Genomic DNA, 26,275 nt, shown 5'->3' with positions numbered 1-26,275 from the left:
GTCTCAGGTCTGGGCTCTGGGACAGTTTCCGACTCTGAGATTCCAAAAGAAGCGCATTTGCAACTCTAGCTTTACAGCACTGCTGAGTGAGAGACTCCTCACAGGAAGCAGGTGCACGGGAAGGTTCCTAGCAGAGAGCTCCAAAGAGTGCTCGGGCCTCTTCCTCAAGTTCTGGAGTCCTCTGGCCCCCAGCCTCTTCTGGAGCGCACTGCATGGTCAGGCTTCCCTGCCCTGGCCTGGCTCAGTGACAAACCAAGTGGCAAACCCGCTTGATGCTAAGCGCTGTGCTCCCGCTCTCACAGAAGATGCTGGACCCAGGTATGCAAAGACACGGCCAGACTGAGCTCAAGACATGGGGGACGAAGCTGGCGTGGGCTGGGGCTGGCTCAACGCAGATTTAATGACTCTGTGCAACTCCTGGATGTGCACGTCTTGGTTCTGGGAGTTTCACTTCTATTTTACTACATCTATCCCTTTATTCCTCTGATTTTATGTTTTCTCTTCCTCAACGTTTAGTGTATGTATCTTAAGCCACCTTAAGTAATTCAGGGGAGAACAGATAAGACATGCCAGCTTCCCTTCTGCCTCTCCCTCCCCACATGCAAGACTGGCCCCTTACGTCAGTGACGATGGGCACCCCCAGGTGTGCCATGTTGGTGATGATCTCGCTGTCCTCTGGGGGGATCTGGGCATGCTGGATCAGTTTATTCAGGTTCTCCTCAGTGATGCCTAAGAGAACAAAACCCCTGTCACCACACCCAGCTACTGCACATCACACACTCAGAAGCAGAGCCAATCGCTTGAGGGGGGATGGTGCCCCTTCTCCTCCTCAGGATTAGTAGAAATGAGTCTTCACCGCATCAACTTTACTGGAAGATGAAGACAAAATCAGGATTTCCATTCCACTCAAGCCACTCTGTCCCAGGCTGTGACCTTCAGCAACTGCCCCATCATGGTCTGTATTTCCATCCGTCTTCTGCTTCCCAGCCATTTCTGCCCACCCCTGCCCACATCGAAGTCAAGAGTCTCCGTGTCCATCTGCACAGTGGACGGTAACCCAACTGTGATGTGGGTAAAAATCAGTTATTTAAAGGTGGAGCGTACTAACGTGATGCAAGTTAAAGCACCTGGCGGACAAGCCCTCACAAACTGGCTTTGCTGTCAGTGGGCTCTCCCTGCCCCCACCCGTCCTCTTCCATAGACGCCTCACCTTTCTTAACTCTTGAATTCAATTCTAGTTCCAACTGATTTACCTTCATTTCCCCAATGTCAAGAGCCCCTGGGATCTCCTTACTAAATAATACTCCTTTCCATGTTTCCTAAACTTTCCTACTTTGTCTTCTCTCTCTACCTCACTTCACTTGCCCAAGAGAGCACCTATCCCTTCTTCTCCAGCCCGTCGTTCCTACCGTTCTTCAAAAAGATGTAGAGAAGGATGATGCGGATTTTGTCATAAGTGCTGACATTTGCATCCAGCAGAATGGGGACGATGGCTCTCATAGGGTCCTTGATCTTCTCCCCTTCGGCATCCGTGCCCATGGCCAGGTCCTGCAGAAAACACACCATATTGGCCCCACTCCCAGTGACAGTCTGGACGGATGGTAACAATTAGACGATTGTAGACCATAAATAGGATTGGTCGCTTCACTGGGGAAGGTCCTTTCTGCTCCCACAATGCACCATAATCTGCACTGGCGTCACTAGCGCTACGTTCCGTGGCGCCAGTGAGAACTGATGACAGCCCCAGGGTTCAATTTGCAAAAAACAGAAACCATCGTTGATTTTTTTGCCATCTTGTCTGAAAGTAGGCTGCTCCCTTCGGGTGAGTGTCCGTGCACCTGGGCCACGTCCTCAGGTCAAGCCTCCGTTCCGGTGGGGCCTCTAGAGGTACAGAGCTCTGCTGAGGGATCGGGGCCGAGTCAGTGGCACGTCCCTCACATGAAGAGCTTTGGCATCTTAAGGTGCGCCTGCCTAGCTAGACTCTCCCCATTGTGCTTCCCCTTGGCTCTGAAGGACACGCCTTTTGAGTTTTAACTACTCTGCATTTTTTAACCTGTTTTTAATTTTCCAACCCACTTTTTTTTTTTAATGTTTATTTTTCAAGGAGAGACAGAGGGTGAATGGCTCTGAGAGAGACGGGCAGAGAGAGAGGGAGCCACAGAATCCAAAGCAGGCTCCAGGCTCTGAGCTGTCAGCAGAGTTCAATGCAGGGCCCAAACGCACGAGCCGTAAGATCATGACCTGAGCTGAAGTCGATGCCCAACCAACTGAGCCACCCAAGCGCCCCTCCAACCACTTTTAAGATGAGTAGGAAAAAAAGGGCTCTAGAACCTGCAAACCCAACCCAGGCAGATGAAGGAGGAGAGAAGGGCTGGCCAAAGAAGGAAGAGGAGAGAGAGCACAATGACAGCCCCGCTTCCCAACTCAGGCAAGAGTCAGACCGGCTGTCGACAGGCTGGAGAAGGCACATCATCAGCCTCAGCAAATCAACAACCATTCTACTCTGTTCTCAGAGACCAAAGGCTGCAACTCCCTTGGGAACCCACACAGGGCTCGCCTGAAGGTTCCCTTTTTCTCTAAGATCCCACGAGTCCATAACCATCAGGACCTTGAGGTTACCCAGGTCTCTCTGGGTCAAGGAAGGTGGGTGCCCCCAGGCCTTCTCACCTCTCAGAGCCACTGCCAGCCTCAACAGCCGTTTGTTTAGCCGGACCCAAATCTAATACTCTCTAAAGGTCAAATTAAACATAACCGGTTCAACAAATACCATGGAGCAATTCTGAAAAAAATGTACACTTCCAAGGATTCATCCCAACTTCACTTTTACTGATGTAGGGATAACCTGTTTTCTGGACAGTCAAGTTCTTTTGGAGAGGACCTTGCACCTGTCAAGATCAGCTGTGAGACTGATGGGTTTTTAGGGGGCCACTGCCCCTTAGAAGAGAGCCAAGAAATCAGGACAGGTCTGACAAACCTAAGCTGGCTTGTCACATCACACCAGACGGTGTAGATCTTAGCTTCACACCAAGGACTCGAGTTGTTCGTTCCTGCTGAGGCTTCACATTCAAATGCCCTCCCTTCCCATGGAAGCAGACCCTAGCTGAGTGAAGTTCTCGCTTGGAGAACGGAGGGCCAGGATTAGTGACTCCACACAACACTCCTGGAAACTATGGCAGCATTGTTATTTCCCTTTGCAGATGAGGAAAGCAAAGCAGAAACAGGCACATCAAACAAACCAGTGACAGAGACAGAGTTCAAACCGCAAACTGCTGACTTTCAGTCCTACTTATGATCAGGGAGGCTGTGGTGAGTTTCTGACATGCTACTACCCTAGTTTCTCTCATCTAGGTTTCCAAAACCGGTGTGGCCACCACAGGAGGAAAATACACTCGGAATATAAACCTCAGCCAGCCCTGTCAGTGTAGGGCTCAGAGTTCCAGACATCTCTCTTCAGACACTCCAGGGAGCCTGTGGAGAGTCAGACATGCAAAATCCAAACAGCACAGCATTCCAGACCAGTCTAATCCCTACCATTGAGAGCGGAAGTGCATTGGCTCCACAGTTGAGACAACATGATCTAGTAGACTTCCCCATCTCTCTATCCTATGATTCTGCAGGATGTTCAAAGTCACATGTTAAAATTCAGCTGGGTCAACGGGGGTGGCAGAAAGAGAAGGAAAAGGTCCTACCTGCTCCACTCGGCAGAGTTTATCCACGGTGCCTTGGTAATGCTTCATGCAGTCCTCGGCCAGGTGCAGGTGGGTTGAATACTAGGAAAAAGCAGAGTTTATGATCCAGAAATCACTCACGGATGCATGAAGCATAAACTGAGCACCTACTATGTATAAACCCTGTGCAATGCACCAGGGAGTCTCCAGCCTCGTAAAGGAGGTAAAACGTGCATTGAAGCAGAACACAAACATGGCAGAACACGCCAGAAAGTTCTGTGTCAGGAGAGGTAGGGGCAAACCGCATTCCAAAGGAGTCAAGCAGATGAAGGAATCCTGTATGGGGGTAGGGTGGCATAATGGTTCCACAATGTGTCCACAAATCCTTGGGGCGCCTGGGTGGCGCAGTCGGTTAAGCGTCCGACTTCAGCCAGGTCACGATCTCGCGGTCCGTGAGTTCGAGCCCCGCGTCGGGCTCTGGGCTGATGGCTCAGAGCCTGGAGCCTGTTTCCGATTCTGTGTCTCCCTCTCTCTCTGCCCCTCCCCCGTTCATGCTCTGTCTCTCTCTGTCCCAAAAATAAATAAACGTTGAAAAAAAAATTTTTTTTAAAAAAACAAATCCTTTGTTACCCCTCCTTCTAGGAGGTGGAGCTTAATTCCCCTCTCCTTGAGCGTGGGCTGGATTCAGTGACTCGCTTCTAAAGGAGAGTGTGGAGGACATGATGTAGGACACCCCAGGTCAGGACAGAAAAGGCACAGTGACTTCCTCCTGGCTCTCTCCCTCGGTCACCCACTCCACTCGTGGAGTCCAGCTGCCACGCCGTAAGAATACTTAAGCAGCCCAGGGGAGAGGCTCGTGAGGTGAGGAATTGAAGGATAAAGAGAGAAAACAGACGAAGAGGAGAAAAGAAAGTCATAGGAAATAAGTTGTCGGTCCGGTCTTTCAGCTTTTCCTAATAAAACCAGAAGTTGATTAAAAACCTGTGATTTCAGTGGATCAGTCAGTGCAGTGGGGCTCTGAGAGGTCTTACTGAAGTTGATTATAGTCAAGATTCAAATCAATCATTTGGGATTGTCATACCTTGCTGAGCTCTTTCTGGTACTGGGGCATTTTCTTTAGCATCTGGGACAGGTCCCGCATGGTGGTCTGTAAGGGAAAGGAAAACATATGGTCTCACTCTAATGGCCCTGACCTAAGAGGCTGTGCAAGGGTGGCAGGTCCAGGGCAGGACAGCAGCCAGCAGCAGACTTCCCAAGTGCACGCTCGGAAACTCTCAAAATCAATCTGTTAAACCTGAGATCGCTGTGGGTTTAGACTTCCAGGCCTCTGGCTCAAAAAATTATCGATTCAAATACCGTGACCATCTTCTAGGTAGGGAACTGAACTCCGAAGTGTAGCAATTATGTTTTATTTATTGGACTAGAAAGTTACTGAGAGCATAATTCTTGCCAGGGAAGAGCAATTTTTCTTCTCCACACTGTTCTTCTGCATACTCAGCTCAAGCAGTCTTGAAACTGAGTTCACATTTCATCCCAGCAGAAGGGCTGCAGTTGTGTAGACAGGTCGAAAGAAGGAACAAGGTGGGAAAGGGCCGGGATGTGCATCCTGACAGGTCACAGGGGTCTGTTTACTTGGTAACCATGTGACTCACCTAATCCCTCTCTATCCAACAAAAATGTGTTGAATTACTACCACATGCCAGGTTAGGTGCTGGAGATATAAGGACAAAAAACAAAAACAAACAAACAAACAAACAAGAAATTCTTGTCTTTGTGGAGCTACCATCTAGCAGAGGAGTCATTCCGACTGAGAGGATTAGTGTTCTTCGAGGGAATCAGGAGTGTGGGTGCACAGTGGAGGGGTACCTCATTAGTCCAGGGAGGAGCAGGGAGGATTTCCCGGAGAAAACAATGCCTGAGCCAAAGTACCAGGACTTGACAAGGCAAGCCCCAGGCAAGGAACTCAGGCATGGATGGAGCAAGGCCGTGGGTGCCAGAGAGTGGGGGGCAGACCTGAGAGTCTGGGGGCCCTGATAGCCCAATGCTATAAGGTGTGTCTACGGGTGGGGCTGGATTCTGCGGGGAACAGAAAGTCACCAGATGGTTTTAAGCAAGGGAGTGACACGATCAGAGGTGCATTTCCCTTGACTAAGATGGCTAAGCTACCTCCGATGAACAGTCAGGATAAGGAAAGGACCAGGCAAGTTGAATTCTAATTCCACCACAAGCTAAAAACGGTTTCAGCGTTCTTCTGGCTTAAGCTGACGCATGATCTAAAACCATAAATATCAATCCTCAGAGTAACAAAATGAAGATCTCTTAAACATCAAAAGACAGGGGCACCTGATCTCAATCCTGAATACAAAAACAAGACAAAACAGTATTAGATGAAGCAGGGACAATGACCCCCTGGCTCACTAATCCTGTGCCAAGGAAGCGTCCTACCTGCCGGCTCCCAGAGGGAAGACCGGGATTAGCCTAAAGGGCACTGGAGCTCTAGGATGCATTTACCTTCTCTCCGGTATTCATTCTCTTGCTGGAAGAAAAATCTTTCAGAGAACGGGTGACTTCCCTGGAAGACAGAAGGAGGCAACTAAGTTTCACAGCAACACCAAGTCCTATACTAGTGGTGCAAGATTCTTCCTTTAGGAATACATGGTGACTTTTCCTGCCACTAAGGTATGCACTTACAGTGATTTTTGAAGAGGAGAGAGAGGGATACACTGTTTTCCTAATATTCTATTTTTTTAATGTTTATTTGAGAGAGAGAGAAAGAGCAAGAGGCAGAGAGAGAGGGAGACAGAGACTCCCAAGCAGGCTCCATGCTGTGAGCACGGAACCTGATGCAGGGCTCAATATCATGAACATAAGATGATGACCTGAGCCAAAAGCAAGAGTCGGATGCTTAGGCCACTGAGCAACCCAGGTGCCCCTCCTAACCAATATTCTCAACCAGGGTCTCCAGAGGAGGTGTACAGGATGATTCAAGAGAAGGAATTATTAGTACTTCTATTTATGTTTATTTTACTCCATCTTTTTCAAATTTGTGTTTTTGTATATACTGTAAAATATATATATATTAGAATAAACTAGTAAATTCATAAATAAACTCACATATTGGAAATGTGAATCAACATTTTCCTAAGGTTGAGTGATCCAAAAAGTTTGGGGACTACTTTTCTGAACTGAACTATCCAAGGCTGTCTTATTTTCTTGCTTCCTTGTGAATTTCCTAAGACTATCACCAACTCATGTGTAACAGCCAGAAAATATCTTTTTGCAAAAGTAGAATTGTTCTCGATAGCATAAAGGTCTTATAAAATAGTCTGTTGTTACGGGGCGCCTGGGTGGCTCAGTAGGTTGAGCATGTGACTCTTGATTTTGGCTCAGGTCACGATCCCAGGGTTGTGGGATTGTGTCCGGCTCTGAGCTGAGCGTGGACTCTGCTTGAGATATTTTTTCTCTCTCTCTCTCTTTCTCTCTCTCTCTCTCTCATTAAAAACAACAACAACAACAACAACAACAACAACAACAACAACATTCAGGTGTTACAAACATTTTGAAACATTTTGAGAGCAAGGCACAGATTCAATAGGCACAGCTCTTCCTTAGAAATTTTAGGTAAGACAAAAGGGGAAGAAGATTACACACTGGCTATATAAAAGAAAATCAAATTGATGTAGTAGAATCTGGGCGTTTCAATGGAAGGAATCGGCTTTAAATGTTCAGTGTTGATAAAGCATTTCCTGAGAGCTACAGATGTTTTCTAAAAATCCTAAGAGCAACCTGAACACAGAATGGATTTTCTCACTCAGTTAAGTTGGTGTCACTCGAGCTGAGATCAGAAGGGAGTCATCATCACTGGTTAGCATGTTGGCAAATTCATCTACTGACCAGCTCTGTGCAAGTGCCCAGAACGTGCACATTAGCAACTGCCATCTGGGGAAAGGTTTCACCCTGTACTATGGAGTGAGCCCTGGAGCTGGGGCGGCAGGGGTGGCTGAGGTCTGGCTGAGGTCCCTGGGGAGGGATGGAGCAAAGGGATCTTACTGGGACACCTCCGCGATGTGCTTGTGGCGCAGCGCTATCCAGAGGTCATCATCCTCGTCCAGGAGCACTTCCTTCACCCGGGCCTCTCCAATGCCGCTAGTCTCGTACCTAGAGAGGATATGTCCCCACAAAATGTATCCAATTCCCTCTGATTTGTAACAGATAAGAGCTTATAGTCCTCAGCAGACAGATGTCACACGGAGGATTTTACCACAGGCCCCCTGACCATCCGATGGGGCATGGTCTGTATCAGGTCTGCTGCATCAGCACTGACACAGTGCAGTTTCTCGGGAAGGTAGAGACCCAGAGTTCTAATCAAAGGCAATGGACTTGAAGCTGTTTTAAAATCTTCAGGGTTAGCTAGTACGTGCTCAAGTTAGGTTAAAGGTGGGTTCAGAATGACTCATAAAAGAAAAGCAAAGATCACGTTTACTCCTCCCTGGGAAGGACTGGGATACCATCCGCAAATGTGTGGTACCTAAATTTTCAGTTTTAAAATCAGCTGCCTGCAACAGGTCCTCAGCATATTTTTACATGTGAAATCACGAACATCTAAAGGAAAGCAAGAATTACAGGTACCAACGGAGAAGAAAACTGAGATTCAGTCATATTTTTAGAACCTTCATTTTGAAACCACTACCTTTATGATTAAAATATGTTACAAAATAAAGGATAAAATAAAATACATGAAAATAATACAGTCTGTTTCCAAAAAACAAATACTCGTTTTTAGAAATTAAGTTTTGGATGACTATTACCAAGAAAAATGTTTATTATAATGAAGAAAACAGCTCTTCTACAAATAAAGGTCAGTAAGAAACTTCTGGTGACATATTTTATCATCATCATATTTCACGACCTATAATGAAGAAGTCTGAACCCTGAATAAGATATGCATCCGTTTGCATGCACAGACATAGACACACATGCGCACGCACACACACACGCGCACACCAACATATGAACACCTCCAAGCAGGCTCTGAGCTGAGGTGATGTGAGCCGTGAACTAAAGTTCTAAAGCTCTTGTTCCCCCACAAGGGGCAACAGCTCCTGGCTGCTAATGCCAAGTGGACTTGGGGAACCCACAGAAAAGCTTGCAGGCTTATTAGCAAGACTGTATCAACATACCCGCATTCCCTAGGATGAAAGACGTGCGTTTGGTTTGTCTGCAAAGCCACACTGGGTGTGTACACTTACTTGTATACATCATTTTCAATGGGCAGCAGGTCATAACTCATAGCCTGAAAGGTCAATTCATGAAGCACGGGGGAGCTGGGGTCAAAGCCGCGGTCCAGGATCAGGAGCTGGGAGCGCGCCTTGTCTGGGCCCTGGAAGGATGGACACAGGGGAAGACTTTCACAAGCCACCCATACAACTCCAGCCTCTCCCACTGGCGTGGCTGTCCCCCCTGTAAAAGCAGCCCCAGGAAGTGAACTCTGAGATAAAACCTACTAAAATAGCACTGACTAGTCCATTTGCTGCTTGACGAGAACACCAGTCACACCATGCAAAAATCCAATGTGTCCATCTCATAATGAGCATCCTTTGAAGCAGGTCCAAAACTGTGGCTGGGCTCCAAGGTGAGCTTATGAAACAGAGTACCATCTGGGTTCAGCTACAAATAGGGTGACCCACCATCCAGTCGGCCTGGGACCAAGGGGGTTCCCAGGGCCTGGGATTTGCAGTGATGGAACAGCTCTGTCTGGATTGCTGTGGTGGTTCTATGAATCTACACATGTGATATAATTGCACAGAACTGAAAACACGTGCAAGCACGTGTACAAACTAGTGAAGTGGGATTAAGGGCTGGAGATGGTACGGGTGTTGATTTTCCGGTTTGGGTACTGTACTACTGAGGGGGTTCCCAGGACACAGGACCTTCAGTGCTAACACTGGAAAGTCCCAGCAAACAGAAACAGGTTGGTCACCGCGGCTACACTGAGCAAAATCTCTATCATCCTGCCCAAGGGCCTGAGCATCTCCCTGGAGGCCAATGTGCAGGAACAGTGGCACCAGGCACTTTCTGTGAGCAACAGAACCAAGCTGTCCCCAGGAATGCCATATAAACACTATGGTCAATCGGCGAGAGAACCACGTGGACCAAGTCCAGACTTACCTCGCCCATTGTTGGGTCATCGGCTTTGTAGGCATCGAGCTTGTCCTGGATTAGCTGAGCCAGCAAAGCATTGTCCTTGTATTCCCTGACAAAGGAGGAGTGACATAGGGTGAACTGCCCGTGCACCCAACTGCTGGCACTGACTGCCTCAGGGAGGAAGGCCAAACAGTGTAAGGAGGGTCAAGGGAGAGGAGCTTCACCTGAATTGTTCTTCTACACTGAGAATATAGTCATGTATTACGTATATAATTTCAAGTGACAAATAAAATAAAAAGATTTGCTCAGTGCCTGGAACATAAATGATTTCCTAATTCCTTAAAAACAACAACAACAACAACAACTAGGGGTGTCCAGGTGGCTCAGTCGGTTAAGAGTCGGACTCTTTTTTTTTTTTTTCTTTTATCTTTATTTATTTTTAAGACAGAGAGAGACAGAGTGAGAGCAGGGAAGGGACAGAGAGAGAGAGGGAGACACAGAATCTGAAGCAGGCTCCAGTCTCTGATCTGTCAGCACAGAACCTGATGCGGGGTTGAACTCACAAACCATGAGATCATGACCTGAGCTGAAGTCCATCGCTTAACCACCTGAGCCACCCAGGCACCCCTAAGCGTCAGACTCTTGATTTCAGCTCACGCTGGGCTTCGTGCTGACAGAGTGGAGCCTCCTTGGGATTCTCTCTCCTTCTCTCTCTGCTCCTTCCCTACTCACTTGCTCACTCTCAAAATAAATAAACCTAAAAAAAAAACAAAAAAACAACTATCTAGATGAAAACAGAAGAATCTTTCCAACTGGCTTCAGAAAAATGACCACCTTTCAACAGAGGGTACCGGCCATCCACCATTTTCCCGTGATCAGCCTGTCCGAGCCTGACCCACCTGATTCTCTCACTTCCCACAATTCAAATTTCCTTTGATCTTGTTTTGTTTTGTTGCAGGGGATACATATTTTTTAAGTTTATTTATTTTAAGAGAGAGAGAACACAAGCAAGGGAGGGGCACAGAGAGAGGGAGAGAGAGAATCCCAAGCAGGCTCTGCACTGACAGCACAGAGCCCGACAGGGAGGGTCAAACCCACGAACTGTGAGATCATGACCTAAGCTGAAATCAAGAGTCTGGTGCTTAACTGACAGAGCCACCAGGCGCCTCTGCTGGAGAAGCCAGAAAGGTACAAGTGAGACCCTGTGGGCCTTTCCCCTTGGCCAGGCCTGACAGCACTTCCTGGGGCCCCTCCCGATTGTACAGAGCGTGGCTGCTGCCACCTGGCCAGGCGTAGCGCTAAAGCAGCTCTGTTCCCAGTCCCATTCCTCCCAAATGAACCCCAAGCTCCCCTTACCCTGTCAGAAGCTATGGCCTAGCCCCCCATTTCTGAACTTCCACAGGCTTTTGTCAGGAAACATCAAGAATAGAGGGAGGTATTCTTCCATGGCTGCACATTCCAGCAGACCAGGAGGCAGGCAGGACAGGGGGCCATGCTGATCCTCAGCACTGCCTGTTCAGGCCCCCCACTCCTCCTACAGTGACCACCCCTTCTGGGTCTCCTTGCCTGACTGCTGCTCTCACTCCCACAGCACTGCACTCGCTCCCCTGTGCAAATCCCCCAAAGGTTCCCAGGGAGAACCGCTGACCGACACAATCCCAAACCTGACATCCGGGGCCTCTAGGAGCGGCTTCATCTTGCCCCACTGCCCTACACAGACACTGTGCCAGACTGCCAACCCTCCTCAAACTCATCCTTTGTTTTCCCAACGCCAAACATTTGCGCATTCCAATAGCAAGGGCCAACTGTCTACACAAAATGCCCTGTACTCCTCATTGGTCTAATGGAATCTGAACCTGCCCTTCAAGACCTAGCCTAAATGTCACCTCTGGTCTCTCAGCTCAAAGGGCTCTCCCCACTTGGGATGCCCTAGCCCTCAGCTTATACTGCCCTCAAGCACTGGTCTTGCAGGGCCGTAGTTTGGGTGTGCACAGCTTACATACACACGTGTTGGTAAGCATGCTACCTACCCTTCCAGATCAGGGCTCCTAAGGACAGGGACTGTGTCTTCAGGATTAGTACACAGCAGGTAAATAATACGTGAATGACTTTATAGAATCTGGGGAATATGTCCTTTGGAGAACTGTCCTTGTATTTTATCTTACTCTGGGACACCTTCTGCAAAGATAGTGTTTGTTTTTAAAGGTTGGAAAGAGCTAAAAAAAAAACAAAAAACAAAAAACAAAAAAACCCCACAAGAAACCTACGTTGTGGTTACACAGGGGTTCAAATTTAGCTATTAAGTAACTGAATATATATATTTCATGACCTTTTCTGTATGCACTATATTTCACAATAAAATTTAGAGAATATCAAAAACGTTGGAAGAATTATAAATGCAAGAACACTCAAATCTTAACCCTCTTATGGGGCGCCTGGGTGGTGCAGTCGGTTAAGCGTCCGACTTCAGCCAGGTCACGATCTCGCGGTCCGTGAGTTCGAGCCCCGCGTCGGGCTCTGGGCTGATGGCTCGGAGCCTGGAGCCTGTTTCCGATTCTGTGTCTCCCTCTCTCTCTGCCCCTCCCCTGTTCATGCTCTGTCTCTCTCTGTCCCAAAAATAAATAAACGTTGAAAAAAAAAAAAATCTTAACCCTCTTAGGACAACTGCCAGAGGAATCTCAAGGCAAAAGGAAGCTCCTCGCCCAGTGGACACACGAGAGGCCACTGAAGGCAGACTGGCCCGCTGCCTTACCCCCGATACCGCACAGCCGGGTACTCCTTCAGGGTGGCACACAGCGTTGCAATCTGCTCTGCCAGGCGCTCCAGTATTGGGTTCTTCATCTGAGCCTTGTGGGGACTATAGAAGCTCTGGAAAGAGTCAGCAGAGTCCAAGGAATACACCTGAAAAGGAAAAGAAATAAGGGAAAAAAATATACATATATACACACACATATATATATATCATGTTAGCGTGCAAAATGGTGAGCTCTCGGGAGTTTTCTCCAACCTTGGTAGTGAGTCTGTAGAACATGTTTTCATTTATTCTACAAATATGTGCTGGGTGTCTGCTGCAGACCAGGCACTGTGCTAAACACTTGGGAACTATCGGTGACCAAAACATGACTGTCCTCGAGGAGTTTGCAATCTTACAGGAGAAGGCACACAATAAACAATAAACATAATGACAAGTAAATTACATGATATGTGAGAAACTGGTAAGTGTGTGAGAACACAACTCAGCAGGGGAAGAAGTCCTGGGGGACTGGACAGGGAGGACACCAGGCCTCCTTGAAAAGGTGATGTAGGAGCAAGGGCTTAAAGGAGGTGAGGACCAGTAGGGGGCTTTCACATGGAAGGAACGGCTAATGCCAAGGCTCTGCGGCAGGCATGTCCCCAGACTGTCTGATGAACAATGAGGCTAGAAGAACAGGAGAGGAGGGTAGTGTAAGCCCTCATAGGCCATTGTAAGTTTTTATAAAGTAAGGGACAAGCTGGAAATTATCTGTGACTGTGGGCAAATAAAGATTTTTATGGATTGAATAATTTCCTATCCTTATAATAAATATGTTGTATTTTTCTTCTTATTCTAGAAGTTTAACATCACCTCTTAAATTACCTAGCTTATCAGCTATCAGTATTTTCTCAAAGTCTCACTTATATAAACTACCCTGATCTTCTACAAAACCTGAGGTTAAAAACAAATTTATCACTTTTTAAAAATACATGAAATGTAATATTGGTTGAATACACTCTCTGTGTGAGCCCAATCCAGGTGGGCTCACACAGAGAAAAAAAAATTCCTGCCTTCAAGCTAGGAACAGGCTTTATGTCAAGCACTAAGGGAAAGACACTGTCTTTAAACGTTCATGCTATACTGGGGCGCCTGGGTGGCTCAGTCGGTTAAGAGACCAATTCTTGATCTCGGCTCTCACAGCTTGTGAGTCTGAGTCCCCGTGTCCGGCTCTGCACTGACAGCACAGAGCCTGCGTGGGATTCTCTCTTCCTCTCTCTGACCCAGTCCCCGCCGCCCATCAAAATAAATAAACTTAAAAAAAAAAAAGTTCACACTGAATGTTTTCCATCCCTCCTTACTTAAGAATAGGTCACTCTCTGGTGTCTAGAAGCTGATCTATAAAGACGCAATACGCCAGTCATCTTTTACCTTTTGCAAAATGCCTAGGAGTCCTGTTATTTTTGCTTCTTGTTTGCCGGGAGAAGACACGTTAACCAATCTTGCAAAACCAGCATAAAAATTTTGTATACTCTCTCACAATCAGCTTCACCTTTTCTAGCTTAACAATTTTCCCAAGGGGAGAGGTTTGTGGCGGCGCTCTGGCATCTGAAGTGTTAACAGCCAATGACGAAGGCTACCATCTGCTCCTCCAGCAGAGTGTGAGCGGAGGTTATCTCTGCAAAAACCAGTCTCCTGTGCAGCAGATAGGTGTTGTCTGATCCCTTCCCCTGCTCTCCTTCCCTGCTCATTTTGGACTGGCTACCTTTTGGTTATTCAAGGAGTCAGCCAGCAGGAGTGAACGCTGCGAGCAAGGATGAAATGCATACAAAGAAAGGTGTGAGGGCTGACCAAAAAAAAGTCAGAAATAACCGGAGAGTAAGATGAGGGTATCGGGCAGACCCCTGAGGAACTCTGCTTCCATTCCATCAACATCCACTTATGCACGTCATTCGGCAATTCTGAATACACAGTCTTCCTCCCCACCTCTCCTCACTACACACACCCCTCTCAGGATTTGCCAGGGTTCCTGATTGAGCAGCGAGGATCCAGATTTTCCATGCACACCCCACCCAGCCTCACCTGGGACTCATAGGGGAGAAATGCAATGTTGATTTCCGTCAGAGTCTTGATGACTTTGGCTGCTCGTGATTTCACCAGCTCATTAAACAGGGCATCTGGACAAGCTGCAAGAATATGACAAAAGACAGCAGGCTTTCCTGTCCGCTTGCTGCTTCATTTCAGCAGTTGCACACGTCTGGTGGGGTTTTTATTTTATTAGGATTTCAAGAAGGCAACTGGAATGTTCGTCCCATCCTAAGATATCCACTAACTATAAGGTATAAAGGGAATGTAAAGCCACCTAAAAGGCCCTCCACATATAACAGAGAAACAAATGGCAATAAGATTGAGATTTGAGAGCTAATAAGGATATCTGATATCAGGGAAAGGAAAAAAAAAACCCATAAGAGATTAAGAAGGGGATAAGAAAAGGGCCTATGATACGAACAAACACCACACATCTGACATGTTAATGAAAAATATAAGGAAGAAAATTGAAACCGGCGGGAAAGGCAGTACAGGCAGTTCTCCTGGACCCTTGAAGGAACTCAGCCGCACACGAGACCCACCTGTGGGGAAACCAGGACTGCCGAGGGCTCTCCTGAGCCAAACATATGGCTTCGGATTCCCAGAAATGCTTTTTTGGTTTATTATTACTAATGTCACGTTCCTGCTCTGTTTTTCACCCAAATTCACATAGTAAACAATTATTCTTCGTAAGAACCCTTCCTCCTTTTCTCAGTGGCGAGTTCTGTGGGACTTTCCCTAAAGAGAGGAACGGAGGGTGCACCGTTGTTGCTGAACTCATTAGCTAGCCAGCTCGGCCACCCCTCTCTTTGCTATTAACAAAGAGTGACCAAGACGCTTCTGCATGAGGCTCCCTGTGCAAAAAACCTCCACAAAGTAAGAAAATGAATCCCAGGATGATGACGCAGGTTCTGCCTGCTACAATCACCACTGGATTGGACTATCTTTGTAGCTGAAAACCTGATGGAAATACACTACAGTTTACGGTGATATCTGGAAGTCTACACAGTGAAACATCAAAGCTAGCATTGGACATTTCTTCTCAGCACTCAGCCCTCTAGTCCTTAGAAGAGGTGCTATTTTTCATCAGGAAGGACGGCATGACTGAGTAGGTTTGTATTTGCGTGTGTTTATTTTTCTCTCTTAGGCAATTTATCTTCTGAAGAGAAAATAAAAGATCAGGAGAAACGTGGCAAGAACCATTTTTTCCCTATTGACCAGCCTTGCTGTGCAGAGACGCTAACCTGGAAGGACAGGGGTGGGAACTGCCAGCCCTACTTACAGTCAGTGAAGAAGACGTGAGCAGCCCGGTACTTAGCAGTCGGTGGGTCCTTAAAGTCACTGATGAGAGAGTGGACAGACTGTAGAGGGGGGAGAAAAGGAAGGAACTGAATCCAATTCTGCCAGCAAATGTGGACCTGTATCTGAACTGGGTTAAATCCAAGCTGCCTGGACAAAACAGCAGGGGATTTTTTTAAATGTAGAATTCATGTTTGGCCATAACAGAATTCTGAAGCCTTAAAAGTAGGACTGTTTCAGAGTTTAGATGAACAAAATCCTCCTTAGCTCATTCCAGAAGACCGCATCAGTTCTTTGGAGCCACTATAACTTGGGTTCCTGAGAAGATATTCACAAAAGAGGAAAGTGGTCAAAAACCTTCCAGGAAACTCATATTGATGAAGTGCTGGCAATTTAGTTGCATCTGCAAAAACTCAGCTGTAAGCCAGTTTTCAAAAGTGAAAAGAAAGGAATGGAAAACTGGCAGGAATTTGTACAGATTAAGAGACCTAAGGCAACTATCAAACAAAAGCAAGGAGGTGAATCTTGTCTGGACACCGGTTTGAACTAATCCCCCCTAAAATGATAAGACAGGTCAATTTTGCCATAACCTGGATACTGACAAAACAGACCCAAAATTATAGAATGCCAGAGTTGCGGAGGTGAGTCACTACTCAAGACACAGAGGGTCTCCTCCCCGGAGAGGGAGTGCATGAGGGGGAAACTGGAGAGACCCGGACCCAGCCTTCTGGACAGCAGCTGTGTTTGAGAGAGCTTAATGCACCCCGACTGCACACTGTACCCCTCCTTCCGTGTCTGTGGACTGCACGCTTAATCAGAGCAGTGTGTTAAATGCGCGCTTAACCTAGAAATGTCAGATGCTCTGCACCAAGCCAGCACGTGCAACCTTAGCCAAAGCTCTTCTGGGGGCGGGACTTACCTTCTCAGATGGAGTGATGAGATACACAGCCTCCAGGCTGGGCAGCGGCTCTCTGCGCTTGTTGATGTCTTCCACAACTAGACAACAAACAGCAGCCCACAGTCAGTAAGAAAACATAAGTGGTGACCATAAAACTAGAAACAATCTAGACAGGCCACCTTCAGACTGCTGCAGGTAAAAAGCTATGGGGTGTGGGGTGGGAATCATTTGCCCCTTCCCTGCAGGGACCACATTCCACGGTCTCACAAGGCTCGAGATGTTAGAAAACCTGGAATTTTATCACACTAAGTATCTCCCATTTCAGTTTAAGTAACGTCTTTGATCTCTTGATTAAAAATGGAAAATCCTTGGGGCGCCTGGGTGGCTCAGTAGTCGGGTAAGCGTCCAACTTCAGCTCAGGTCATGATCTCGTGATCTGTGAGTCTGAGCACTGCATTAGGCTCTGTGCTGACAGCTCGGGGCCTGGAGCCTGCTCCAGAGTCTGTGTCTCCTTCCCTCTCTGTCCCTCCCCTGCTCGTGCTGTGTCTCTTTCTGTCTCTCAAAAATGAATAAATGTTTGGGGTGCCTGGATGGCTTAGTCGGTTAAGTGACCTGACTTCGGTTCAGGTCATGATCTCACTGCTTGTGAGTTTGAGCCCTGCATCAGGATCTGGGCCAACAGCTCAGAGCCTGGAGCCCACCTCGATTCTATGTCTCCCTCTCTCTCTGCCCCTCCCCCGCTCATTCTCTCTCTCCCTCTCTCTCAAATAAACATAAAAAATTTCATTAAAAAAATGAATAAATGTTAAATTTTTTTTTTTTTATTAAAAAAATTTTTTAGGGGGTGCCTAGGTGGTTCAGTTGGTTAAGCCTCTGACTTCAGCTCAGGCCATGATCTCACAGTTTGTGGGTTCGAGCCCCGCTTCAGGCTCTGTGCTGGTAGCTCAGAACCTGGAGCCTGCTTTGGAGTCTGTGTCTCCCTCTCTCTCTGCCGTTCCCTGACTTGTGCTCTCTCTCAAAAATAAATAAACATTAAAAAAAATTTTTTTTTTTAATTTTTAATGGAAAATCCTACCTCATTCTGCCTCTTCATTTTTTTTTTCTCATCTGTCCTAAATAATCCCAATTCCTTTAGAATTTCCAGGTTGAGTTTATCAACAATTGGGTAGCTTCCATCATTTTCTTTTGTATATCGCATGAAGATATTCTAAACATGCCGTCTACATACTACTGTGCTTCTCAAAGGTTAAATATTATATTTTGTTAAACCATGGGCATTTGGTTTGTTTCTTTTATTTATGTCAGCTACTTCACCTGGAAAGAAGAGCTTCTGGGATAATCCTCATCTTACCAGCCACCTGATAAAGCTTAAGACGTGCCACCTCACTGTACTGTCTTCTAGCGAAGAGAGAACGTCACAATCACTTGGTGCTATCTTCCCATGCAGATGGTTTAAGCAAATCAAAGCATCACTGTAGGATGATACCTTGTAACATTTATAAAGACTTTTCAAATACTGTGATCATCCAAAGATATTTGAACATCCAAATAACGTCCAAATACCAAAATCCTTCAACCATCGACTTTACCAGTGGCTGTAGACTTCTGAATTTCATAGGCCCATAATACTTCACCCCCAGACGTTTTGGGGGTTCAGTGCAGGACTGCTAACTTTTCAATTCTGCCAAGTAAGGACCTTTTTTAGAACCCACGTTTGAGGGTAGGGAAAAGTCTGTGTGCAGTAGGGAGAGAGCTGAACCCTCATCTACCACAGGAAGCCAACAGATAACATCCACCATCGATGAATCCGAAGATAACAGTGTAGGTTTCCATCTAGAAATATCAAAAGAATAACCAGAAGAAAGAGTAGACCCTGAGGGAGAAGAGAGTGGGGCAGGGTGCTGCTGCTTGTTCATTAGACGCTCCTTAGCTCCATTTGGCTTTTTCTCCCCTTAACTTTCGCTTCGGTAGAGAAAAAAATAGCTTTAAAAATTCAATGAAGAAAATAACTTTGGGGTGCCTGGGTGGCTCAATTAGTTAAGCATCTCACTTTGGCTCAGGTCATGATCTTGTGTGAGTTCAAGCCCTGCATCGGGCTCTGTGCTGACAGCTCAGAGCCTGGAGCCTGCTTCGGATTCTGCCTCCCTCTCCCTCTGCCCCTCCCTCTCTTGTGCTATGTCTCTGTCTCTCAAAAATAAATAAACATTAAAAAAATAAAAAAAAAATAACTTTGCAAGCTCAAAACAGGGGCAATGCCTGGTCTTAGATCACTGAATGACAAAAAGTCACATTAAAAGCTATGTATTCTCATTTATAGGACTGTGTTTCTGATGACAGATTACCTGGATTTGGAAAAAGTTTTTAAAAATGAAGGACTCACAAGGTGTGATTATACCTCCCCAAATTATTACATTAGGTATGCATATGTATATATTTCACTTACATTTAATCAATAAGAAAGTCCACAATATATTATTACCATAATTTCACAATTTGAAAATATTTTAACACCAAATAATAGGAACAACATAATCTTAGAATAAAGGACAAACCTTTGAATGAAATTCATTTAGCTTAACGAAATCTCAACCCTTGTAGTTTTTCCTCCCGTAATTGTGATTTGGTAATAATTTTGACAAAGACCAGCAACAGTCTGTGAGCCACACATCTCCAAGGAAAAAAACTAGGAAATGCATTGAAACAGATGTATTATTAAAACAGGTGTGTTCCATCCAACATTTTTTTTTTTTTACAGGAAAAACAAGTTAACTTCCTTGTTTGAAACAATAGCTCGGAAGAGAATGCTTTTCAATCAACGCTGTTTCAAAGATTAAAACCATGATCCCTCTTGGAGTGCCTCGGTGGCTCAGTCAGTTAAGTGTCCGACTTTAGCTCAGGTCATGATCTCGCAGTTCGTGGGTTCGAGCCCTGCATCGGGCTCTGTCCAGCTCAGAGCCTGGAGCCTGCTTCAGATTCTGTGTCTCCCTCTCTCTCTGCCCCTGCCCTGCTTACACTCTGTCTCTCTCTCTCTCCTTCAAAACTAAATAAACATTAGGGGCGCCCGGGTGGCTCAGTCGGTTGGGCGTCCGACTTCTGCTCAGGTCATGATCTCGCAGCTCATGAGTTTGAGCTGGGCTCTGTGCTGACAGCTCGGAGCCTGGAGCCTGCTTCAGATTCTGTGTCTCCCTCTCTCTGCTCCTCCCCCACTCTTTTTCTCTGTCTCAAAAATAAACATTAAATAAATAAATAAACATTAAAAAAATTTTTTTTAAAGCCTATTTGTTGTGAAACTGTAACACACATTCCAAAGAGTGAATAAAACATAAACATACAAATAATTACAGGCACCTCCGTGGGTCACCACTCTGTGGGTGAGGTACCTGGGTGCCTCAGTGGGCTAAGTAACAGACTCTTGATTTTGGCTAAGGTCACGGTCTCGTGGTTGGTGGCTTCGAGCCCCGAATCGGGCTCCATGCTGACAGTGCTGAAACTGTTTGGAATTCTCTTCCTCCCTCTCTCTCTGCCCCTCCCATGCACTCTGTCTCTCTCTCTCAACATAAATAAGCCAACTTAAAACAAAAAAAAGTAAAGGCCTGCATAAGCGTCACCTCAGTTAGGAAACAGAACTGGCCAGCACTCACAGAAATGCACTTGCTACGTGCTCACTCCCCTCCTTCCAAAGGGAAGCACCATCCTGACTTGAATGTGACCATGTCTCTTCATGGTTTTACCATGCACACTGCATTTCGAAACAGCATAGCTTAGTTCTGCCTAGTTTTGAACTTTATGTAAATTGAAGCACACTGTAAATATTGTTTCTTCCGCTCAACATTACTTACTAGATCTATGCATGTGCTTGTGAGCAGTCAGAGTTCATTCATTCTCGTTGCTATACAGTATTCTGCTATGTGACTATACCGTAACTTATTTAACCATCCTACTCTTCACGGGTGTTTTAGCTGTTTCCAATCTGGGGCTATGTTAACAATGCTCTGTGAACATCCGTGCACGTGCATTCTGGGCACACAAGCCTGAGGTTGTCGAGGACACACGTCTAACCATCTGGCTTGCAGAGCACACGCACCTCAATTCTACTAGACACTGTCTGTGTTTTTCAAAGTAACTGTATCAGTGGACACCCCGTCATATAGGAGTTCCTATTTTTCTACATCTTATCTGTCACTTAGAAGTATCAGAATTTTAATATTCCAATCTGATGAGTGTATAGCAAGATCTCATTCTGGTTTTAACCAACTAATGTGGGCGGGCAATTTCTCATGTATTTATTGGCCATTTGGATTTCTTCTGTTAGGTGCCTGTTTGGGTCTTTTGCGCATTGTTTCCATTGGTGGCCTGCCTTTTCCCCCCTTGATTTAACCTTCCTTTTGGCATCCTTTACCGGATATTTAATGATCATCTAGTACTGCATCCGCTGCTAGGAATTTAGTGATGAACAAGAAAGCCTTGGGTCTCTCTCAAGAATTTGCAGTCTTACTACGCATGTTGCTGGAAGAATCTGAAGTCAAGTGAGATGATAACAAACAGGGAGGAGGAAAGCTTGCCGCAAGGAGAAGGCCTGACCGTCACTCAAGGACAGAAAGAGCTGCACTCACTTGTTATCCCCTCGGTCATGATGTCTGTCATCTTACAGCAGGAGGACAACATCCTCATGCTCAGCTGATCGACCACCAGCACCTGGAAGCAGAAAGAACAGCTTACAGCCTACATGGGACCTGCTACGATTCTCTCATCAGCTTACGATGTCAGACTTCAAAAAGCGCCCCAGAAATACAGAATATTAAGTTATAAATATTTCTGATGGGCCAGAAGTTTGCTGAGATACATGCTAGCTTTTATCTCCCACACCACACCCAGACCTAACCTTCTAGGAGTTAGAGTTTGTTCTCGGTAACTTGACTTAATTGTATCAACTTAAAAAAATTAAGGTTTTTCCATGATAAAGAAAATGACTATTCATAGAAAAGCAAGAAAGCAGGCAAGAAAGACTGACTCATCTACAGCACCCACACTCAGAGAACCTGTATTGGAGATTATTTTTTTACAAGGAGAAGGAACACCCGTGCTACATAAATGGCATGGAAGGTGAGGCCTTTGTTGTCAACATCATTAGGATGTACCGGCAGGGGTGCTGTCTGGGAGCATACTCTACCTCAATCCACACTGGGAAAACGAGAACATACCAGGCTTGGTCTGAAAGCTTCATCCCTGCAATTCGTCAGCTAACTTCCTATCTCCATTCAGCCCACAGTCGAAAGAAGAAGCTGGGATCTAAAATAAGGCTACTTCTCTTCCTCTTTAATGATACAAACTGAGGTAACAGGAGCCAGACACAATGTGGAGCGGAAAGCTCTAAGAACCAATTAGTTTTCACTTTGAGTCAACTTTCTCAAGATCAAAGTTCACCAGTCCGTAAATCTATTCCTGATGGGAAGGGTAAGAGAGAAAGAGGACATGTATAAAGAGTTCCTGCCAGATGGCCTCCACCCTGGGTGATAAGGATGAGATGTGCTGGCTAAAACAGAATCTCACAGGGCTGAAGAGGAGACCAAAATCCTTCTGTACCAAGCAGCTCTGTCGTTCCTGGACCAAGTGAACTTGAAAATGTGTGGGCTCCTGACTGTGGGACAACTTAGGGGCAAGAATGATTGGCATAAATCCTCCAAAGACACACAGGGAAATTCAAGTAAAACTGCATGTTCCCCTGGCCAGCATAATGCCCAATCTCAGACAACCAAGGGACTTTCAGAACCGAGCACAGCACACTTTCCCACTTGAATCACCCACTCCGGTAACTGAGGATGTAATCAATCTGACGGGCTTAAGCATTTGCCTCCAGCGTTTCTCTCGCTGTTCTATGAATAAACAAGCTTCCTTTTTTGGTCTTATGTAGTTACAGATAAATGGGGATGGACCAGTTGCCTGGGCTCCATGGAGATGCTTCAGGGCCACCAGAGGGGCTTCCTTCTTTCTCACCCATAGCAAGTAGAATAATTTCACCTTCTTCTGCTTTATAGAAGGGGTGCTGGGTTAAGATTTTGTTTGAATAAAAGAACTCCTCTGGTAAGTGTCCCACCAGGTGATCTTTAAGAGAAGCTTATGGCCAGATTTCTTAACCAGGACTACATAATAATGAGGCACAGTGGATCACCTTTTTCTGTACTCTCTGGACACAGCAAAGTCTTTGATTTCCTACTTATATACCTTTCCTCCAACTCCACTTTCTTAAACCTTCACCATTCTTCTATTTTCACATGAATGTCAAGGCCATTAATTGTGCTTCTTCTACTTACCTTCCACTCCCCCTTCTTCTTTACCTTCTTTATCACATCATGCATGATCTCTAAAAAAGGAGAGAGGAAAAAAACAAAGTAAGGAAGGAAGCAGGGAAGGAGGGAGGAAAACTTGAAGTAATGTCAAGGACTTTCAACAACTGCCTATTATGTTAGACTAGGTCATTTCTCCCCAGCAGGCTTTGTTTTCTTTGTCATGCAATTCAACCAATCTGCTTACTGAGCCATAATCAAATTACCACAAACTGTTCCTGTTCCTTTATTCTTAATTTTTTTTTTTTTCTTAAGTAAGCTCAAGGCCCAACATGGGGCTGGAATTCACGACTCTGAGATCAAGAGTCACATGCTCTACTGACTGAGCCAGTCAGGCACCTGTCTTCCTGTTCCTTTAATTTGGCAGTTCTCAAACTTTTTGGTTTCAGGACTTTACACTCTTAAAAATTTAGGACTCCAAAGAGTGTTTGTTAGGTAAATATCAATAGATGTTTACCATATTAGAAATTAAACTGAGGGGCACCTGGGTGGCTTAGTTGGTTAAGCATCTGACTCAGTTATGGCTCAAGTCATGACCTCGAGTTTCATGGGTTCAAGCCTGACACTGGACTCTGCGCCGACAATGCGGAGCCTGCTTGGGATTCTCTGTCTCTCCACCCCTCTCCCGCTTGTACTAAGAAATAAACTTAAAAAAAAAAAAAAAGAAAAAGAAAAAAAGAAATTAAGCTGAGAAATTTTTTAAGTATCCACTAATTCATTTAAAATAACAAGAGGGGTGGGGTGCCTGGGTGGCTCGTAATCATCCAACTTGGGGATTCAAGTCATGATCTCATGGCTCATGAGTTCGAGCCCCACACTGGACTCTGTGCTGACAGCTCAGAGCCCGGAGCCTGCTTCGAATTCTGTGTCTCCTTCTCTCTCTGCCCCTCCCCTGCTCATGCTCTGTCTCTCTTTCAAAAGTAAATAAACATTAAAAAATAAAATAAAATAAAATAAAATATGGGGCGCCTGGGTAGCTCAGTTGGTTAAGCGTCCGACTTCAGCTCATGTTGTGATCTCACAGTTTGTGAATTTGAGCCCTGCGTCGGGCTCTGTGCTAACGGCTTGGAGCCTGGAGCCTGCTTTGGATTCTGTGTCTCCTTCTCTCTCTGCCCCTCCCCGACTTGTGCTCTGTCTCTGTCTCTCAAAAATAAATAAATGTAAAAAAAAATAAAAATAATAAAATAAAATAACAAAAGGGGTGCCTGGCTGGCTCAGTCAGTAGAGCATGCTGACTCCTGATCTCCAGGTCATGAGTTCAAGCCCCATGTTGGGTATAGAGCTTACTTTAAACAAACAAACAAACAAAACCATTATATGTTAACAGAGATAGCATTTTAATTAAATGTAACTAGACTGTCTAAAATAAAACAATTTTTAGTGAGAATATTGGTGGGGTTTTTTTGGGTTTTTTTTTTTTTACATTTTCACAATTCTCTTTAATGTCTGGCTTCCTAAAAAAACAACTGGGTTCTCCTACCTGCTTCTGCAATCTGTTATGGAGCATACAGCATATGAAAAACTACTGTATACTTGCGAGAGAGTAAGAGGGAAGGCAATTAACATCTTAGTCTTATTATGAAGACAGCTTTGCTCAAGGACTCCCCACCGGATCTCAGGTTTGAGAACCACTGCCTTAAATGAAGTAGTTAAGAGGCTATGACAATCCCTCGGGCCACATGAGCCTCCCCTCAAGCTCCAAAAACAGATGTGAAAGGCAGTTGTGATGACTTTCTAACCCTGAGTACATCCGTGGGATGCCCCCAACCAAAATCACCATTTTGATAAGCCACAGTTCCTATAAATGCCACACCACACACAGGTCTACCCAGCCATGGCGTCTTCACAGCAAATACCACTTTCGTCATTCTTTCTAAATCCAGGTAATACACAGGCCTGGAAGGACTCAAAGGTGAGCAGTTGTCACCAACAAGCATGTTTCAAACATTTAGGTCATTCTCTAGAGCACAATGGTTCTGAATTCTGCTTTTTATGATCTTCAATAGTCTGATTTATCATAAAAGTTTCCTAAAATCTTTAAAAACTTTTTACTTGATTATAAAAAGCCACACACAAAAATGAACTATTGGGACCTCATTAAAACGAAAAGCTTCTGCACAGCAAAAGAAAGAATCAGCAAAACTAAAAGGCAACTGATGGAATGGGAGAAGATATTTGCAAACGACATACCAGATAAAGGGTTAGTATCCAAAATCTATAAAGAACTTATCAAACTCAACACCCAAAAAACAAATAACCCAGTGAAGAAATGGGCAAAAGACATGAACTGACACTTCTCCAAAGAAGACATCCAGGTGGCCAACTGACACATGAAAAAATACTCAACATCACTCATCATCAGGGAAATACAAATCAAAACCACAATGAGATACCACCTCACACCTGTCAGAATGGCAAACATTAACAACTCAGGCAACAACAATGTTGGTGAGGATGCGGAGAAAGAGGATCTCTTCTGCACTGCTGGTGGGAATGCAAACCGGTGCAGCCACTCTGGAAAACAGTATGGAGGCTCCTCAAAAAATTAAAAATACAACTACCCTACGACCTAGCAATTGCACTACTAAGTATTTATCCAAGGGATACAGGGATGCTGTTTCGAAAGGGCACATGCACCCCAATGTTTATAGCAGCACTATCAACAATAGCCAAAGTATGGAAAGAGCCCGAATGTCCACTGACGGATGAATGGATAAACAAGATGTGGTATATGGGGCGCCTGGGTGGCTCAGTCAGTTGAGCATCTGACTTCGGCTCATGTCATGATCTCGTGGTTCACGAGATCGAGCCCTGCATCGGGCTCTGTGCTGACAGCTCGGAGCCTGGAGCCTGCTTTGGATTCTGTGTCTTCCTCTCTCTCTGCCCCTTCCCTGCTCATGCTCTGTCTCTCTCAAAAATAAACATTAAAAAAAAAAAAGAAGAATATGTGGTGTATATATACATATATATATATACACACATACATATATATATTCAAAGGACTATTAGCAATCAAAAAGAATGAAATCTTGCCATTTGCAACTACTACACGGATGGAACTAGAGGGTATTACACTAAGCGAAATTAGTCAGAGAAAGACAAA

General features: G+C 45.5%; 1 protein-coding gene across 3 annotated transcripts in view; it reads right to left on the bottom strand.

Annotated features, from left to right (window-relative positions):
- The window catches only part of STXBP1 (syntaxin binding protein 1), a 74,914-nt gene that overhangs the window by 15,146 nt on the left and 33,493 nt on the right, over positions 1-26,275 (bottom strand). For all 3 annotated transcript variants that reach the window (XM_040482390.1, XM_040482391.1, XM_040482392.1), the window contains 14 exons: positions 23,140-23,189; positions 21,442-21,523; positions 16,850-16,926; positions 15,914-15,992; positions 14,626-14,729; positions 12,565-12,713; positions 9,837-9,921; positions 8,918-9,048; positions 7,719-7,826; positions 6,180-6,240; positions 4,750-4,815; positions 3,690-3,770; positions 1,410-1,548; positions 620-729 (listed from right to left, as the gene is read on the bottom strand). In XM_040482390.1, the coding sequence (XP_040338324.1) occupies positions 620-729; positions 1,410-1,548; positions 3,690-3,770; positions 4,750-4,815; positions 6,180-6,240; positions 7,719-7,826; positions 8,918-9,048; positions 9,837-9,921; positions 12,565-12,713; positions 14,626-14,729; positions 15,914-15,992; positions 16,850-16,926; positions 21,442-21,523; positions 23,140-23,189 (1,322 nt within the window). Of the gene's footprint in view, positions 1-619; positions 730-1,409; positions 1,549-3,689; positions 3,771-4,749; positions 4,816-6,179; positions 6,241-7,718; positions 7,827-8,917; positions 9,049-9,836; positions 9,922-12,564; positions 12,714-14,625; positions 14,730-15,913; positions 15,993-16,849; positions 16,927-21,441; positions 21,524-23,139; positions 23,190-26,275 lie in introns of those variants that run through there.

Source organism: Herpailurus yagouaroundi, unplaced genomic scaffold (assembly GCF_014898765.1).
Source record: "Herpailurus yagouaroundi ecotype Mexico unplaced genomic scaffold, PumYag 160, whole genome shotgun sequence".
NCBI lineage: Eukaryota > Metazoa > Chordata > Mammalia > Carnivora > Felidae > Herpailurus > Herpailurus yagouaroundi.
This window is presented reverse-complemented; position numbering and strand designations above follow the sequence as displayed.